Source organism: Phyllostomus hastatus, unplaced genomic scaffold, assembly GCF_019186645.2.
Source record: "Phyllostomus hastatus isolate PE091 unplaced genomic scaffold, TTU_PhHast_1.1 phas_scaffold_501, whole genome shotgun sequence".
NCBI classification, from domain to species: Eukaryota; Metazoa; Chordata; class Mammalia; order Chiroptera; family Phyllostomidae; genus Phyllostomus; species Phyllostomus hastatus.
Genome location: NW_025334033.1, coordinates 40,619,670 through 40,638,116, shown reverse-complemented (window position 1 = coordinate 40,638,116; position 18,447 = coordinate 40,619,670). Strand labels below are relative to the sequence as shown.

At 33.7% G+C, this 18,447-nt stretch overlaps 1 protein-coding gene across 1 annotated transcript in view; it reads right to left on the bottom strand.

Moving 5' to 3' along the window:
- Positions 1-18,447, bottom strand: part of MNAT1 (MNAT1 component of CDK activating kinase) — a 166,607-nt gene that overhangs the window by 92,451 nt on the left and 55,709 nt on the right. Inside the window, exons 5-6 of the mRNA XM_045822770.1 lie at positions 17,101-17,241; positions 12,480-12,605 (exon numbers count right to left, since the gene is read on the bottom strand). Of these exons, the coding sequence (XP_045678726.1) occupies positions 12,480-12,605; positions 17,101-17,241 (267 nt within the window). The remainder of the gene's footprint in view (positions 1-12,479; positions 12,606-17,100; positions 17,242-18,447) is intronic.

Below are 18,447 nucleotides of genomic sequence, written 5' to 3'. Positions count from 1 at the left end.
TTGACATAAATGCATGGACCTTCCAGACAGAAAATCAGTAACAAAACGATGGCTTTAAATCATACACTATCTCCTGGCCGGCGTAGTTCAGTGGATTGAGCGTGGGCTGTGAACCAAAGTGTCGCAGGTTTGATTCCCAGTCAGTGTACATGCCTAGTTTGCAGGCCATGACCCCCAGCAACCGCACAATGATGCTTCACTTTCTCTCTCTATCTCCCTCCCTTCCCTCTCTAAAAATAAATAAATAAAATCTTTAAAAAAAAATCACACACTAGATCAACCCCAGCTGGGTGGCTCAGTTAATTGGAGCATCATTCCATACACCAAGAGGCTGCAGGTTCAATTCCCAGTCAGGGCACATTACGCAGGTTGTAGGTTCAATCCCCAGTGAGGATGAATACAGGAAGCAACTGATCAATGTTTCTCTCACATCAATGTCTGTTTGTCTGATATTCTCTCTCTCTCCCTCTCTCTCTCTCCCTGCCCCTCTTCCCCCTTCTTCTATCTCTAAAATCAATAAGCATCCCCTCAGGTGAGGATTATAAAAGTGATAATAATAAAATGAATGACACACTAGATCAGAATAATTTAATTGATATTTCCAGAGCATTTCACCCCAGAGCAGCAGAGCACACATTCTTTTGTAAGTGCACATGGAACATTTTGAGTATAGACACAGGTTAGAACACAAAACAAGTCTCAATGAATTTAAGAAAACTTATATTAAGCATCTTCTCTGACCACAATGTATGAAACTAGAAATCACAAGAAAAACCTAAAAAACACATAAACACATGGAGGCTAAATAACATTCACTAAACAATGTATGTATTAACAATGAGATCAAGGAAGAAATGAAAAGATACCTTGAAACAAATGCAAATGAGAACACAACAAACCAAAATCTATGGGACAGAAAGAAAGCAGTCCTAAGAGGGAAATTCACAGCATCACAAGCCTACCTACCACAGGAAACAAGAAAAATCTCAGATAAACGATCTAATCTTATACTTAAAGTAACTAGAAAAAGAACAAAAACTAAAGGCTGAAGTGAGTCAAAGAAAAGAAATAATAAAGTTTAGAGCAGAAATAAACAAAATAGAATCTAAAAAAACTACAGAAGATCAATTAGAACAGCTGATTCTTTGAAAAGATAACAAGATTAACAAATCTTTAAACAGAGTCATAAAAAAAGAGGATCCAAATAAATAAAATCAGAAATGAAAGAGGAAAAGTAAAAATTGCCACCACAGAAATACAAAGGATTATTAAAATATGTTATGAACAACTATATGCCAACAAAATCGACAATCTAGAAGAAAAAGTTCCTAGAAACATACAACCTTCTGAAACTGAATCAAAAAGAAACAGAAAATATAAACAGATTGATTACAACTAATGAAATTGAAGCCATAATTTAAAACTTCCAAAAAATTTGAGAGAGACGACTCCCAAGCTCATTTTGCAAAGCCAACATTATCCTCATTCCAAAACCAGATAAAGAGACTACAAAGAAAAAAATTAGCCCTGGCTGTGTGGCTCAGCTGGCTGGAGCGTCATCCTATGCACTGAACTCATACAGGTTTGATTCCCAGTCAAGGCACATACCTGGGTTGCAGGTTAGATCCCTGGTTGGGGTGAGTACAGAAAGCAACTAACTGTTTCTCTCTCACGTTGATGTTTCTCTTGCCCCATCTCTCTCTCTCTCTCTAAAATCAATTTTAAAAATCCTTAGGTAAGGATTACAAAAAGAAAGGGAAAAAAAAAAAGGAAGGGAAGAAAGAGAAGAAAGGGAAGGAAGAGAAGGAAAAGGAGGAAGGGGAGGAAGGGGAGGAAGGGAGGGAGGGAGGGAGAAAGGAAGGAAGGAAGGTGGAAGGAAATTATAAGCCAATATCCTTAATAAACAGAGATGTAAAATTCCTCAACAAAATATTTGCAAACCAAATCCTGCAGTACACTGAAAAGATGATACACAATGATAAAACAGGATTTATTCCTAGGATTCAAGATTAGTAAATATTTGCAAATCAATAAGTGTGATATACCACATAAACAAAATGAAGTATAAAAATTATATGATTATATCAATAGATGCAGAACAAACATTTGACAAAATCCAGCACCCATTTATGAAAAATTGCTCAGCAAAATGTGAAGAGAGGGAACACACCTCAACATGATAAAGGCCATATATGACAAACCCACAATGAACATCATACTCACTGAGAAAACGTAAAGTATTTCCTTAAAGTTCAGATAAAAGACAGAGATGTCTACATTCACCACTCTTATTCAACATAGTACTGGAAGCCCTAGCCACAGCAGTCAGAAAAGAAGAAATAAAAGGCATCCAAACTGAAAAGGAAGAAATAAAACTGTCTTTATTTCCAAATGACATGATACTGTACAGAGAGAACTCTAAAGATTCCAACAAAAATGACTAGAATTTCAGTAAAGTAGGACACAAAATAAACATTCAAAAATCAGTTGCATTTGTATATACCAATAATGAGCTGTCATAAAGGGGAAAAAAGAAAACAACCCCTCTTACAATTGCAAAAACATTTTAAAAATACCTAGGAATAAATTTAACCAAGGAGGCAAGAAATCTGTATGCAGAACATTATAATAGAAATGAATGAAAGCATATACCATGCTCATGGATAGAAAAATTAACATTATTAAAATTTCCATACTACCTAAAGTAATATATAGATTCAAAGCAATTCCTATCAAAATACCAATGACATATTTCATAGAACCAGAACAAATCATCAACTCACAGCAATCTTGAGAAAGAAGAACAAAGTTGGAGGAATTATGCTACCTGATATCAAACTATACTACAAAGCCATAGTAATCAAAATAGCAAGGTACTGGCATTAAAACACACATGTAACACTAATTCAAAAGAATATAAGCACACCTATGTTAATTGCAGAGTTATTTACAATACCAAGCTATGGAAGCAATGCACGTGCCAATCAATAGACTAGTGGGTTAAAAAAGCTGTGATACATATACACAATGAAGTATTACTCAGTTATAAAAAAGAACAAAATGTTACCATTTGCAAAAGCATGAATGAACCTAGAGGATATTATGCTAAGTGAAATATGTCAGTCAGAGTAAGACAAATACCATATGATTTCACTTATATATAAAATCTAAAGAAATTTACAAACAAACAACAAAACAGAATCAGACTCATAGATACAGACAATGGACTGACAGTTGCCAGAGAAGAAAGGTGTTGGGGGACGGGGAGAAAAAGGTGAAGGAATTGAGAAGTAAAGATTAGTAGTCACAAAATAATCATGGGGATGTAAAATGCAGCATAGGAGACATTGTCAATGACACTGTAATAACTATGTATGGCACCAGTTGGGTACTGGAAATACCAAAGGGTACATTTTGCAAAGTATATGATTGTGTAACCATGATGCTGAACACCTGAAACTAATATGAAACAATGTTAATTGTAAAGTGTAATTGAAAAGTTTAAAAAGTTAAAAAATGAAAAAACAGTAAAAAGTCTCCCAGACCATAAACACAATGTATCTTTCCATTTATATAGTTTTTATTTCTCTCATATTGTTGCATACAATATTTTTTGTATACAGTTCTTACATATATTTTACTACTTACCCCTATTTCATGTTTTGATGCTATTACATATGGTAGTTTTCATAGTTAAAATTCTGAATTAAGACCTTTATTCATTTTTTTCTTACTGTGTTTTTCTGCTTTTGCCATACTGCACCAGTAGAACTATCAGTACCATGTAGAATAGAAGTGGTAAAGGCACACATCCTTGCCTTGTTTCCTGTACTGAAGGAAAGCATTCATTCTTGTCATCATACATATTATGTGAGTGATAGGTTTTGGTATATTTCCTTTATCAGTTCAGGAAGTGCTATTCTATTTTTAATTTGCTAAAATATTTGGTTATGAATAAATGTTGAATTATATTAACATTTTTGTCTCAAAAAAAAAAAGAACTAGATAAATCATTCCCATGTTAAGCATCTAGAAAACAGAAAGAAATATAAGAATCAATGGTATTCAGAAACTGAATATCAGTCCAAACAGGCCTGTGTTCTCCAAGGGAATGGAAGCAAACAAGATTATAGCCCTGTATTGTCCTGGCTTACTGCACTGAGGCCATTTCCAGGCCAAGGTATGTGGAAGGGGAACCCAAATAAAGCCTGGCCTTGTCGGGGTGTCTATAATTTGCAAGGCAGATTACCAGAGAATAGTCTGCACAGACAAAACTCTAAAGCAAGGATCAGCAAACATTTTCTGTAAAGGGCAGATAAATATTTTAGGCTTTGCAGGCCATATGATCTCTGTCATAAATACTCAACTCTGCAATTAAAACACAAAAAGAGACAAAGGCAATACATAAATGAATGAGTATGGCTATGTGCCAATAAAACTTTAGTTACAATAACAGGTGGTAGGTGGGACTTGGCCTGTGAGCTGTAATTTGCTTACCTGTGTTCTAGAGATGCTAGAATAATATCCTTGATTTTTGCCTGGGTAATAATCTACACATAAGGGAGTATAAACTACTCAAGGCCAAGTAAATAACCTGAAAAACCAATAGGTCAAACAATTCCCAAATTCACACAGGACCAGAATAACTCATATTCTCAATAAACAAGATAAAAGGCCTCTCAATTCAAGGGGCATCAGGTGCAGTTTTCAAAATAATATCCCATTCAAAGTAGAGCTAAATTAGACTAGCATTCAAGTCTGCTCTTGTATGCTCTTAACAATGCTTAAAAGCAATCCTTGCAAGAATCTTATAGGTTATAGGTGACTTAACTGTTCCCAAACAAAGTCTGAAAATATTTAATGGAATACCAAAAACTACCAGGTATTCAAAAACAATGCAGAAATATATGACCCACACCAGGCAAAAACAAATGAGCCAACAGAAACACACACAGAAATGGCAAAGAGGATGATATTAGCAGACAAGGAAGTCAAAACAGCTATTAAAAATATGCTTCACAGCCCTGGCTGGCGTAGCTCAGTGGATTGAGCATGGGCTGCAAACCAAAGCATCGCAGGTTCGATTCCCAGTCAGGGCACATGCCTGGGTTGCAGGCCATGGCCCCCAGCAACCACACATTGATGTTTCTCTCTCTCTCTCTCTTTCTCCCTCCCTTCCCTAAGAAAAAAAAAAAAGAAAAACAAATATGCTTCACATGTTCAAGAAGGTAGGAAAAAAGTATGAAAATGATGAGGAGAGAAATAGAAGATGTTAAAAAACTTCCAAATGGAACACACACAGATTTAAAACACAATCTGAAATGAAAAATATAACAAGTTGGATAAAAAAGATTAGACATTAGTGAAATAAAGATAAGTGAACTTAAGGACACATCAACAGTAGCCACCCAAAGCAAAAAAAACTAAAACTATCAGAGTAATGAACAAAGGCCTTGGCCAGGTTCAGATGGTTGGAACACCATCCCAAACACCAAAAGGCTACACAGGTTTGATTCCCGGTCAAGGCATATACCTAGGTTGCAGGTTTGATCCCTGGTCAGGGTGTATATGGGAGGCAAGTGATAGATGTTTCTCTCTCTTTCTCTCTCTCTCCTTTCCTCTCTCTCTAAAAATTAATAAATATATCCTTGGGTGAGGATTGAAATAATAACAACAATAATAAATAAATAAAATAACAAAGTATTGAACTGTGTAACAATATCAAGCAATATAACATGTAATTAAAATCACAGAGGAAGGAAGGAAAGAATAGAAAAATATATAAAGAAATATTTTTCAAAATTGATTAAGGTAAATTAAATCCAACCATATCAATAACTGCCTTAAAACAATAAATAAAAGGAGGTTATCAGATTTAATGAAAAAGCAAGCTCCAACTATATGCTGTCTTTAAAAAACAACTCATACAATGAAAATACTAATCAAAAAAAAGCCAATGTGGCTATATTAGTGCAGTAAAAGTAGTAGTTCAAACAAAGAATATTACCAGGAATAAAGAGATATATTTCATAATAATAAAGATATCAAAGAATCAGAGGACATAACAATCTTATGTTTATGCAACTAAAAACAGAGCTTGAAAAGATATGTGCAAAATTGATTTTTTCATCTATAATTATTCTAAAATACTTCAACACTGTTCTCTCAGTAACTGAAAGAAAACAAGAAAATCAATAAGGAAACAAAGAACAACATCAATTAAGTTGACCTAGTTCACACTCATGGACACTGTCCAAGAGCAAATGACCTCATCAAGCAAGAAAAAAGTTTCAATACACCCAAGATATTTGAAACCATACAAAGTATGTTCTCTCACTACAATGGAATTAAACTAGAAATCAGTAGCAAAAAGGTATTTAGAAAAACTGAAACTAATTTGGAAACTAAACACATTTCTAAATAGCCTAAAGGTCAAGCAAAAAGTCAAAAATAAAATTACACAATAACTTGAACTAAATGAAAATGAAAACACAACTGTGATGGCAGCCAGGGAACTGCACCTCTCTCAGCTCTTCAACTGCAGAAGTGTAATGGGCCAAGACGCCTAGTTGCTGCACTCTCAAATCCATCTCCACATTTGCACTAAGTCCATGAATTCCACAGGCTGCTTTTAGCCAGTCTAAGTGAGGCAATAATACCCAGGCAGTTCCATACTTAGGAGATGCAAGACTCCTCTGCCAGAAAACTTCGCCACAAGTACTCCCCAGCCACCTTACTAAATTTTCCTTAGAAATACACTGTCATAGGAGATACTTGTAACCCAACCTTTCTTCTGTCTTCACTTGGAATCAAACCTATATCCAATCTGATGATGCTCTCAGCCCCTTATAGCTGCCTCCTCATTTTCTTTCATAGGCATTTTCCCCAATGCATTTCTTGCACATCTAAACCAATTTTGGTAACTGCTTCTCAAAGGATTCAAAAGTATGAAGACAGCATGTCAAAATGTGTTAGATGCAACTAAATAATGGTCAAAATAATATTTATACTATAAATGCTAATAATAAAAACTCAGAAAGGTATCAAATCAAAGATCTAAGCTTCTACCTTTAGAAACTAGAAAAGCAGAGCAAGTTATAGCCCAATTAAGAAGAATAAAGGAAATAGTAAAGAACAAGTATAAGTGTAATAAAAAACAAAAACAATAGGAAAATAAATAAAATTAAAAACTGTTTCTTTGAACAGCATTTAGATTTTCATCTATATTATGTGTCAATATCCACATTCAGTACATATTAATAAGTCCACATAAAACCTGTCATTTGAGATTTCACCTGAAATATGCCATGAACATAATACTGAATTCTGTCATAATAAACAATAACAAGTATTTCATCAGACACTGTCATATGAATCTCAACATGCATTAAAGTAATTGGATAGGAAGGAAGGAAGGGAGGAAGGGAGGGAGGGAGGGAGGAAGGGAGGGAGGGATTCCAGACAGATAATAGAAAAACAACAAAGACATCCTTAAGAGAGTAGAAAAGAGACGCCACATGTGACAAAAATTATTTACAACACATATGACTAACAGAGGGCTTAAATCCAGAACATATAAAGAACTTCTACATAAGAGCAAGAGTGTTGAACAGGTATTTCACAAAAACAAGATAGCCCATGCTCAATCTCATTAGCAATCAGTGACATAAAATGTAGATTAAAATCACAAAGCACTACAAAATACCCACCAGATTGGTTAAACTGGAAGAGAGAGAACATCACAAGTCTTTACAAGAACATGGAATAATAAGAACACTGCTGATAAAAGTACAATTAGTAAAAACCACTCTGGAAAACAATTTAGTAGTACCTTCTAAAGTGAACATACATGTTCACAATGATCTATTAAAACTGTTCTTAGGTAAATAAATAGCTACCAAAAATGTATGTACATGTGTACAAAGAAACATATATAAAAATGTTAGGATAATTTATAATACCAAAAACTCAAAAAAATCCAAAAGTCCATCAACAGTAGAATAGATAGCAATACCATTGACCCTTGAACAACATGGGCACCCAAACTCTAGCTATCCCTTGGTCTCCATGGGGAACTGGTTCTAGGACACCCAGCCCTGCAGATAACAAAACCCACAGATGCTTAGTCTCCTAAATAAAATGGCATAGATCAATGTATACAGTCGGCCCTCTGTGGCCACAGAATCCCAACCACAGATCAAAAACACTGCAGATTTTTATTAAAAAAAAAAAAATACACGAATAAGTGGACCTGCGCAGTTCAGACCCCTGCTGTTCAAGGGTCAGCTGTATATTCCTCCAATGAAACATTAACCAGCAATGAAAATGAAAAAACCTATAGCTATATGCAAAAACCTGGATGAATCTCACATACATAACATGGACAAGCAAACATTAATTAGGTTAAGGCATATATGCTTAGATGTTAAAGCTATTTATAAGAGCCAGAAAAAAAACTGCCATGAAAAGAAAGTGACTAATTTGCGGAAAAGGAACTGGGAGATGACTGGGAAGAGGGGTCATGAGGAGGGTTCCTAGAGCGCTGACGATACTGTATTCTTTTACCTGACAGCTACACTGATGTTCACTTTGTGATAACTCACTGAGCTGTATGATTTGGTTCTGTGCACTTTTGTGTATACATATTACATTTCACAAAACAGAAAGAGAGGGAGGGAGGATGAAAATAATAAGATCACAACAGTTTCTAGTAAGATATCTGATGTATTAAGTTAAATGCTAGATTGAATGAAATATTGATGGCAAATAAGTTCATGAAGAGATTTTCACCATTATTAGTCATTATGGAAATATATATTAAAACAATAACAAGATGCCACTACACACCTGTTAGAATGCCTAAAATATTTTTAAAACTCATAATACCGAGCATCGTCAAGGATGCAGAGCAAATAGAACACTCATACAATGGTGGTGGAAATGCAAACTGGTACAGCCACTTGGGAAAACAGTTGGGCAGTTTCTTACAAAGTCAAACATATCCTTACCATATAAATTGCCGATCTCATTCTCAGTATTTACCCAAGAGAAATGAAAACTTATGTACACACACAACTGTATGCAATGTTTACAGAAGCTTTATTCATAACCATAAAAAAAAAGGAAACCACCCAAATGTCCTTCCACTGATGAATGGATAAAAAACTGGTAAATCCATACATATGGTATATTACGCAACAAAAAGGAACAACTATGAATACATGCAACAATATGGATGATATCAAATGTGTGTTGTTAAACTAACAAAGCTAGACCTGAAAGAACAGATCACTAACTGCTGGGGGGGACAAGGCATGTGCAGGATTGACTAGGAAAGGCTAACACAAGGGAATTTGGAGGAGAAATTGAACTGCTCTCTATTATGATGATGATGGTAGATCTATAACTCTGCATTTGTCAAGACCCTGTACATCACAAAGAATGACCTTTACCATATCTGCATTTAAAAATAAATTTTAGGCTGTGGCTGGTGTAGCTCAGTGGATTGAGCACAGGCCTGTGAACCAAAGGGTTGCTGGTTTCATTCCCAGTCAGGGCACAAGCCTGGGTTGTGGGACAGGTCCCCATTTGGGGGCACGTGAGGAGCAACCACACACTGATGCTTCTCTCCTTCTCTTTCTCCCTCCTTTCCCCTCTCTCTAAAAATAAATAAACAAAATCTTTAAAAAAATAAACATAAATAAATTTTAAAACAAAACAAAACACCATGGTCACAGCAATACCACAGATTTACAGAAGTATCAAAATTCCAAATGTATCATAAAATCCCCTCAAATTCAAGAATCCTAAAAATGTTTACCTACTTTTATATATACATACACACATGTTGTAATACTCCAAATAATCATATACAGTTTAAAATATCTCAAATTTACCAATGAGAAAACATACTCAGAAAGAATAAAGTGAAATCTTACCCATGGATATACATCTAGTAAATAGTGAAGCTGAAGTTTAATCCAATTTTATCTGAGTCTTCCCATGCCCATTTTCTTCCCTCTGTACTATATTGTCTCTTAATTAAAAGCACTGGTAATTTCTTAATTAGTAGTGTTTTTCTTCACATTTGAAAATGTATTAATACTTCCTACATTTATAATTTTAAAACTAATCATGAATATTTTATACTATCCAGGTTCCCACATATCCATAAATCAAATAATTCTGACTGCTTCCTCCTATTCCTTGTATTATCAGTCATTCATTTAACTTATAAATAAGCATGTATGTGTGTGTATATAAGCATAAATACATACATAAGCATACATACACACACATACATAAGTAAAGATAGTCAAGTACAGTGTTGCTTATTATTTTAAACAAATGGTTACCTGTTAGGTCAATTAAGTACAAAAAATTAAGGTTTTATTTTTACCTTTATTTATTTCTTCTCTGATGCTCTTCCTTTATGTAGATCTGTTTTTTAGCTACAGCATTTTCCTTGTCTCTAAAGAACTTCCTTTAACACTTCTTGCAAAGAGGGTCTACTGGCAAAAAACTTCCTTGAATTTTGTTTGTCTGATAATCTTCATTTCTCCTTGACTTTTAAAGGATATTTTTGCAGGGTAAATCATTCTAGGTTGGTGGCTTTTTTGTCTCAGCACTTTAAATATTTCACTCCACTCTCCTCTTGCTTGTGTAGTTTCTAAGAAGTCAGATACAATTTTTACCTTTGCTCCTCTTTGGGGAAGGTGTTTGTTTCCCCCTCTGGCTCCTTCAGGATTTTTTTCCTTTTCTGTAACTTAAAAAGGATATGCATAGATGTGGGGCAGGGGTTGGCATTTATCCTACTTCATGTTCTCTGAGCTTCCTGGATCTTCGATGGTATCTAATGTTAATTTACAGAAGTTCTCAGTCATTATTGTTTCAAATATTTCTTCTGCTCCTTTCTCTCCCTTTTCTGGTATTCCCATTACATGTATTTACACCTTCTATAGTTGTCCCAAAGCCCTTGGATATTGTTCTTGTTTCTCCAGTCTTTTTCTCTTTGGTTTTCAGTTTTCTAGGATTCTACTGATATACCCTCTTGCTCAAAGATTCTTTCCTCAGGTGTGTCCAGTCTACTAATAAGTCTATCAAAGACATTCTTGATTTTTCTTTGTTTTTTCTCTGTAGCATTTCTATTTGGTTCTTTCTAAGAATTTCCATCTCTCTGCTTACATTGCCCATCTGCTCCTGCATATTGTCTACTTTATTCATATTGATCACAGTTGTTTTAAATTCCCAGTCTGATAATTCCAACAGCCCTGCCATATCTGAGCCGAGTTCTTATGTTTGCTCTATCTATTCTAACTGTGTTTTCTGTCTTTTAGTGTGTCTCATAATTTTTTCTTGACAGCCAGACAATGATGCACTGGGTAAAGGCACTGCTATAAATAAGCCTTCAGTACTCTGGTGGTAAGGAAAGATGGCAGAGCATTTTATAGTCACAAGATTAGGTCTCAGTCTTCTAGAGGGTCAGTGCTCCTGGACTGTGAACTTCACACACGCTTCTCAGTCCATCTTCCTCCTCTTAGGTGGGTCAGAACTGCAAAGATGGTCTAAAGTTGTGCATTTCTTTTTCACATATGAAGCCTTGAGTAGCTAGAGTTAGGTATTTCTCTTCCCCCACATCAATTAGGCTCTGATAAAACCCCAGCAGGTTAAGCTCTGGTGAAAAGTTTCTTGAGAGAAGGCCTTCTTAAGCAAAACAGAATACTCTTACTTCAAAACGGTTCCTTTTCCCCTTTATCTGCCAGAAGAACAAGGGGGTTTTTCTCAATAATCACTGAAAGAACCTGGTAGAGATACAAGAGGTAGAACAAAAGTGTGGGACCTTCCAATGTCTGGTGCCCTCTGGAGTTTTAACTCTCAGAGTTATCCACACTGAGCCTCCACAATTTGTCAATGACAGTTCAGATTTCCCTACACCACCACTGGTTCCCTGCAAGGTTGCTGAGGAGTTGTGATTCTAGTAAGTTGTGATTCTCTGTATTCTCTACCAGCCTCTCCAAGTTTCAGAGCAGTAATTAGCCTTGTGACCTCTCTTCATTTATGGATCTAAGAAAAGTTGTTTTTTCCAGTGTGAGGATGGAGTGGCAATTTCCAAGCTTTACTTATAAGGATGTAATGGCAACTTCTTCCAAGCTTCTTACATGATGTTCCAGAAACCAGAAATCTGCATTTTCTTTTAAGAAATGTTTTCCTACACTATAAACTTAAAATTTTATGTAGACTAAGAAAACACATACAAACCATTATTATATATAACAAAATTGTGTTGCATACTTGGAAAATTATTTATTACTTTCCCCTTTCTCACACACTGTGTATATTTTTTTCTAGACATCCAGCCTAGATCAGACACTGTTCTTAAACACCTAAAACTTTCCACTTATCAGTAGAAATCAATATAAAATTATAAAGTGCAATCCTTGAAATATATCTTTCAAACAAGAGATTAAAATGTGGCTTACCATTTTGATGCCTGTGGAAAATGTCACTGGTTTTATAGGTTTAGGTTTCTCAAGTTGCATTTCCAATTGGGTAGATCTATCTTTATGCTGGGCCAAAAGTAGAGCAACAGGGAGATCAGAACTCTCCTGTAAGAAAAGTTAACATGCAATATAAAAGTTAAAAAAAAAAAAACTTAAAGAGCAACAGGTCCATTATTTTAAATTATGCCTTTCCATAAGCATTTGATGTCAACCTAAATATTCACTTTATGGAGAACACTTTACAAAAAAATTTAACATTCCATAATAAGAAAACGCTGTTTTACACTCATAAATCAAAACCTGCAAAAAATTATTTTTATAAAATCCACATTAAAGAAAATATAATAGGGTCTTATTTCATCTAGCAATGCCAACCATATTTATTAAAATAAAAAAATTAGAAGCTAATCACAAAAAGAGTAGTACAAAGTACTATAACTTAGATCAGATGTTTATCTAAGACACATTCTTTGTAGCAGTGAATTCAGACCAGTTTGAAATTGTTTCCCATTAGATTTCACCTGAGGCTGTTTGGAAATGATCCTTGCTGTTTTGCACAATGGAATGATTGTTAAGTACAACCAAAAGTACATTTATTTTCTCTTTTACTGACTTATTTTTGGAAGTGAAGTTTAATTTTTTTAACAAAATTATAATCAATATTTTTAATATGTTGATACTAAACCAGGGCCACTATTCACACAAATCTGTACATACACATATTAATAACACAAGCAAATTACTAATTCTTATATGTAGGTTGTTATTTATCCTGTTTAACATGAAGCTCTACTACATGTAAAGTGCTGTGAAGCTAAAGTCTAAACTAAATGATATCCCGACTTTTTCCTCTCTGAGTTGTGAACTGAATAAGAACACAGAAACATGCAGAAGGAGCTCAGGAGCCTGAGATCATACACACACACACAACTTTCTATTTCTGTAAACAAAAATAAAGGGCACAAATGCATTTTGATCTCCTATATCAAGGTTACTTACAAAAATAAACATATTCTTCAAATGGCCTACAAATTTTTAAAATAGTAACTACCCATAATTTAATACTAAAAAAAAAAACCCTATATTGCTAACACTTCGTAGTAGTAGGGTAAACTTATAGCAGAATCTAATTGTATTTCCAAATCTAACAACTTAATATTTTTTAGGCACACATGTGGCTAATGAATATAGTTAAAGGAATTGTCTTAGGGTTCTAGTACAGAAGTAATTCAAATAACAAGCTAATTTATTTCAATAGAACTGTCCTAGAATAAATCTGTACCTCAAGACAGTAACAGAAGTGCTCTGCAAGAGCAACGTGTTACAAAGATTAAATCTTTTAAAAATAAATGAAAGGACACATTTTATTTCTAAAATAGAACCTTATTAAGAAGCAAACCCCTTGCGACCTGGCTTTAGCAATAATGGAGAATGAATGAAACTTACTATAAGAATATACTTGAATATCTTTCATATTCTACAATGAAACAAAACAGTAGTAATGCATTAGTAACAGCACTGCTATGAGTCTCTGCAGTTATTCTAGATTTCCATTAAGAATTTTATAATAAAAATGTAAAATTATAGAACACTTTAAATAGGCTATAACCCAAAATATCTCTTAAAATCTATTACTATCTTTCATATATAAAAAACTAATTTCCTTGGCTGAGAAGCTAAAACATTGCTTCCCAATTTATACTCTAAGTGAATTCAAATGCTCTTGCATACCTGGTATTTACTCTTAAAAAGTAAATGTTCTTCTGTAAAAGCAAGACAATGTGTTCACTTAAAAAACCTGCTAATCAATATTTTGGCCTGGTTTCACTTTCACATAAAAGGCCCGAACTATTAAAATGTCTTGGTAAACAGCTGAAATTTAATATAAGTAAACATTCTAGGAATCTAAAACCAATTTTGACACTACAGCATACAATTACCTCAAATCTGCTTTATTCCCTTTTAGCACTAAAAACTTTGGAGGCTGAAAATCTTTGTGAATGTTAAACTAGAATTAAGCAGGAGTTCTAACAACTACAGAAAATCTATAGAGTAAAATAAACCATGGGAAACACACATCCTCTTGGGAATACATAAAATGCAGATTCAGCCTTTCAAATTATTTCATTCTTCTTAGCTTTCCATTTTACCTTGAAAGGTTCCTTAACCTACATTAATTGCCTGAAGGTACCTTATTTGATACTTAAAGAAATTTTAATAAGACTGCCTGTAATACTCATTAAAAGCTTTATAATGGCCATTTTTAAAAGATTATTTTAACTGACTTTAAGCAAGCCATCTGGCAAACAATATTTCTAATAAAAATCAGCTACTGCATTTGACAGCAATATTAGCCCATACAAAATTTCAGACATAAACTGAAGAGAATTTTCAAACAGGAATATAAAACGATTTACTAAGTCAGGACCTGCTTTAAAATCTTTTTCCAAAGTATTTAAAAAAAAAAACCCTGAATTTACAGTTAGGATTAAATAAGTGGACTTTTTAAGGCAATATTATGGTAAATACTAAGTCATAAACATTAAGACCATAACATTAAAATTGTCATGTACAGTATAATATAATGTCAATGCTTTACAAAAATTTAAAAAGTGACTTTTAGTACAAGGACCAAATCTTAAAAAAGGAGGAAAAAAATTCTAGTAAGTAGTGCTTATTGCCTAAATTAGAATCAGAAAATAATTCTAAGATTTGAGCTTCTAGGCATATTTACCAATGCCAATGCTATCTTTTTTTAAATAAAATGTAACTCAACATTCGTAGAAAAAGAAATACAATGTATTTTTTTACTTAATAAGGATCAGGAGGATAAAAAATTGAATGAATTCTTTCAATTAGTCAATAAGGAATACATTTGTTAACATTTTAACAAAAAAAACCCTAAATATTCAAAAATTAAAGTAAAAAACAATCTTTAAAATAAATTTTAAAATGGAAACCAGAAATTCAACCTTCACTGGTATTCTAAACCAATATGTTGTAATTAATTGTTCTAATGAATACAGTAAATTGCTAAGAATTATTTAACTACCATGTTATATGATCTAAACAGTGAAGAAAGTATGTGCAGTAATGACTTGCAGGTGAAGAAAACAGGAAGTGGGGGTGGTCCTCACAAAAACCAATATTAACTCCAGATTATACACAATGTACAACAGTGGCAGTTTCACATCTTGCTCCGTGCCCCACTGACTTAAAAGGGAGCTTCATACCAACAGCAACTCAGTGAGGCAACAAAACACAGTACTTTGAGGACTAAAAGAATATGCAAGTATAATTGCTATGCAAAGCTACCTAACCTCAAGATAAAATCTAAAAACTCTTTACATTAGATGAAACATCTTTAAAATGTTAAAGTTTAATTTCATCTTATGTCTAAGTTCTGTATTTGTAATTAATTCAATTGACTGTATAGAGGAGAAGCATTAGCGAAGACAAGTGTGTTCCTCTTTGTATAAAATTATAAGGGAAAGAACCTTTCAATAAATAATTACAACATCAATATTCACTGATTTATTAAAAGTTTTAATTTCTCACAAACTATATGTCCACAAAAACTATAAAACACAACATGTGTCATTTCATAGGTTAAAGCCTTATCTGTCACTTAACAGTTTCAAGAAAAATTAATGGAAGTTGCTAAGGAAGACATCATATTCTACTTTATATGCCACTGTTTTTGAACCAATTTACATTCCTCTCAAAGTACATATGGTTTATGATAATAAGCATTTTTTGTCTAAGCCTCATTAATGTCCTTACCACTACTTTCCCTTTACTTTCTCACCCAACTCTAAATAACCTCGCTTTCTCTCCTTATTCTTGGTTAGCTGGCTTAAATGTTGTTGGGGCAAAAGTATAATAAAAAAATATACACATATACCTGTACCTGATCACAAAATAACAGTCTATCAACTAAACTGAGGAGTTAGGTGTTTAAACACCTCATGGAAATTAATTATTTGGGCAGAAATAGAAAGAGACGAATACAAAAGACCTACCTGGAGAGGATGATATTCTAGTTATTCAGTATCACACTGGGTTATAAGGGTCAAATAATACATGAAATCTATGAAATACTTCATAAACCTTAGTTATTATCATTGCTATTATCTAACAATGTCTACTACTTGAGGAGCTAATTTCTGGAAAACACCAATGACTTGCAAAACACCACTACTACTTTTAATTACTTTTCACGCTAAAATATGAAATATAGTTCTCACAGAGTAACCAGAGCCACTATAAACTTCAGTAAGGAGCTGAAATAACTGAAAATGAGCCAATTAGAAAACCCGTATTAATTAGGAAAAATTTACTCTGAAAAAAATGTGTTTTAGTCAGTAAACTTAGAAGCATGTAAACAATCTATTAACATACACTGGATTATGTCAGTTGTATTACTCTCACTTCTGAAAACAAGATGGATATTGACAATTTTTTTAAATAAAGGAATAGAAGTTGAATACACCAGCACAGACTGCAGGAATGTCATTTAAATGCCATTATCCAGCATAACACATAAGAAATACAAACCCTGAAGACTAATGACTTTATCACAATTAGCATTAATACGAACCAGTTCATCTAAAAAAGCCTGCTTATTCTTCTTTTTTAGAATCTGCTGCAGTTGTTCTTCTTTTTGTACAAACAGTCTTCTTTGTTCATTTTCCTGTCGTTCTACCTCTAAAGCTTCTTCCAATTCCTCCTGTTCCCGAGTCTAAAACAGAAACATTTATATGTGGTATGCAATAAATTTAGTAACCAACATCAATCTCATACCACATTTTTTGAAAGCAGAAAGCACACTGGTCACTTACTGTTTAACAGCATAGCAATTCCACTTTGAAGGAACTAAAATCCATTTTCTTCCATGCAGACATGTTACTATTAAAGAGAATGACATCTAGCACTAAACAAACACCTAAACAAAGTATATGAAGCTCAGTTGCAGAACTATATGAACTGTGCTTAACAGTGGGTTAATTTATTTATGATGATTACAGACAGTTTCAAGTCATTCATTTTAGAGGATTTAACAAGGAAAACAAAACAAAATAAAAAACATGACAATAACAAACAGATAATCTCCACACAGAACTACTGACTGAAATGCTTCATTTAAAAGACTGGTTTTAAGCCCGGGCTGGCGTAGCTCAGTGGATTGAGCGCGGGCTGGGAACCAAAGTGTCCCAGGTTCGATTCCCAGCCAGGGTACATGCCTGGGTTGCAGGCCATAACCCCCAGCAACCACACATTGATGTTCCTCTCTCTCTCTCTCTCTATCTTCCTCCCTTCCCTCTCTAAAAATAAATAAATAAAATATTTTAAAAAAAAAAAAAGACTGGTTTAATAGCAATAATTTCCCAAACATATAAAATAATGAAAACTTATCACAGCACCTAGCTTCTTTTTTCCAAGGTAAAATAAGTCTATATGATGCTAGAGTTCCAAAAAGCATTCATTAAGGTAAATTTTTTAAAAATGAAGTTATTTTCTAATACAGGCATGTAAATTCCAAGAGTCCTCTTTCTAGACTGGAAAATTCAAAATTCAAAGTTATTATGTACACAGAACTAACTACAGGTCTACTCATTCCTCTTTTATGAAGTTCTTCAGCAATATTAAATACTTCTCAGCTCTGAAATCTATTCCAACTCTAACTCATATTTAAACACAGTATTATACCAAGTCTTTGCTCTTTAGGTCTTATGAATAAAAAATGTAGTAAAATCTGAATGGCTTTATTTTAAAACCATTTAAAACCTTGGCTCTTGCTCTTGAAAATGTTGTGATGCTTTTGTTTTAATTCAACAGAATATTGTGAATTTAAGGCACCTGAAGGTAAATATGGAATGGGGGGAGAGAACATAATAAATTTGTGGATCACTAAAATAATATAGAAATTAACAGAGACCTTAGACAA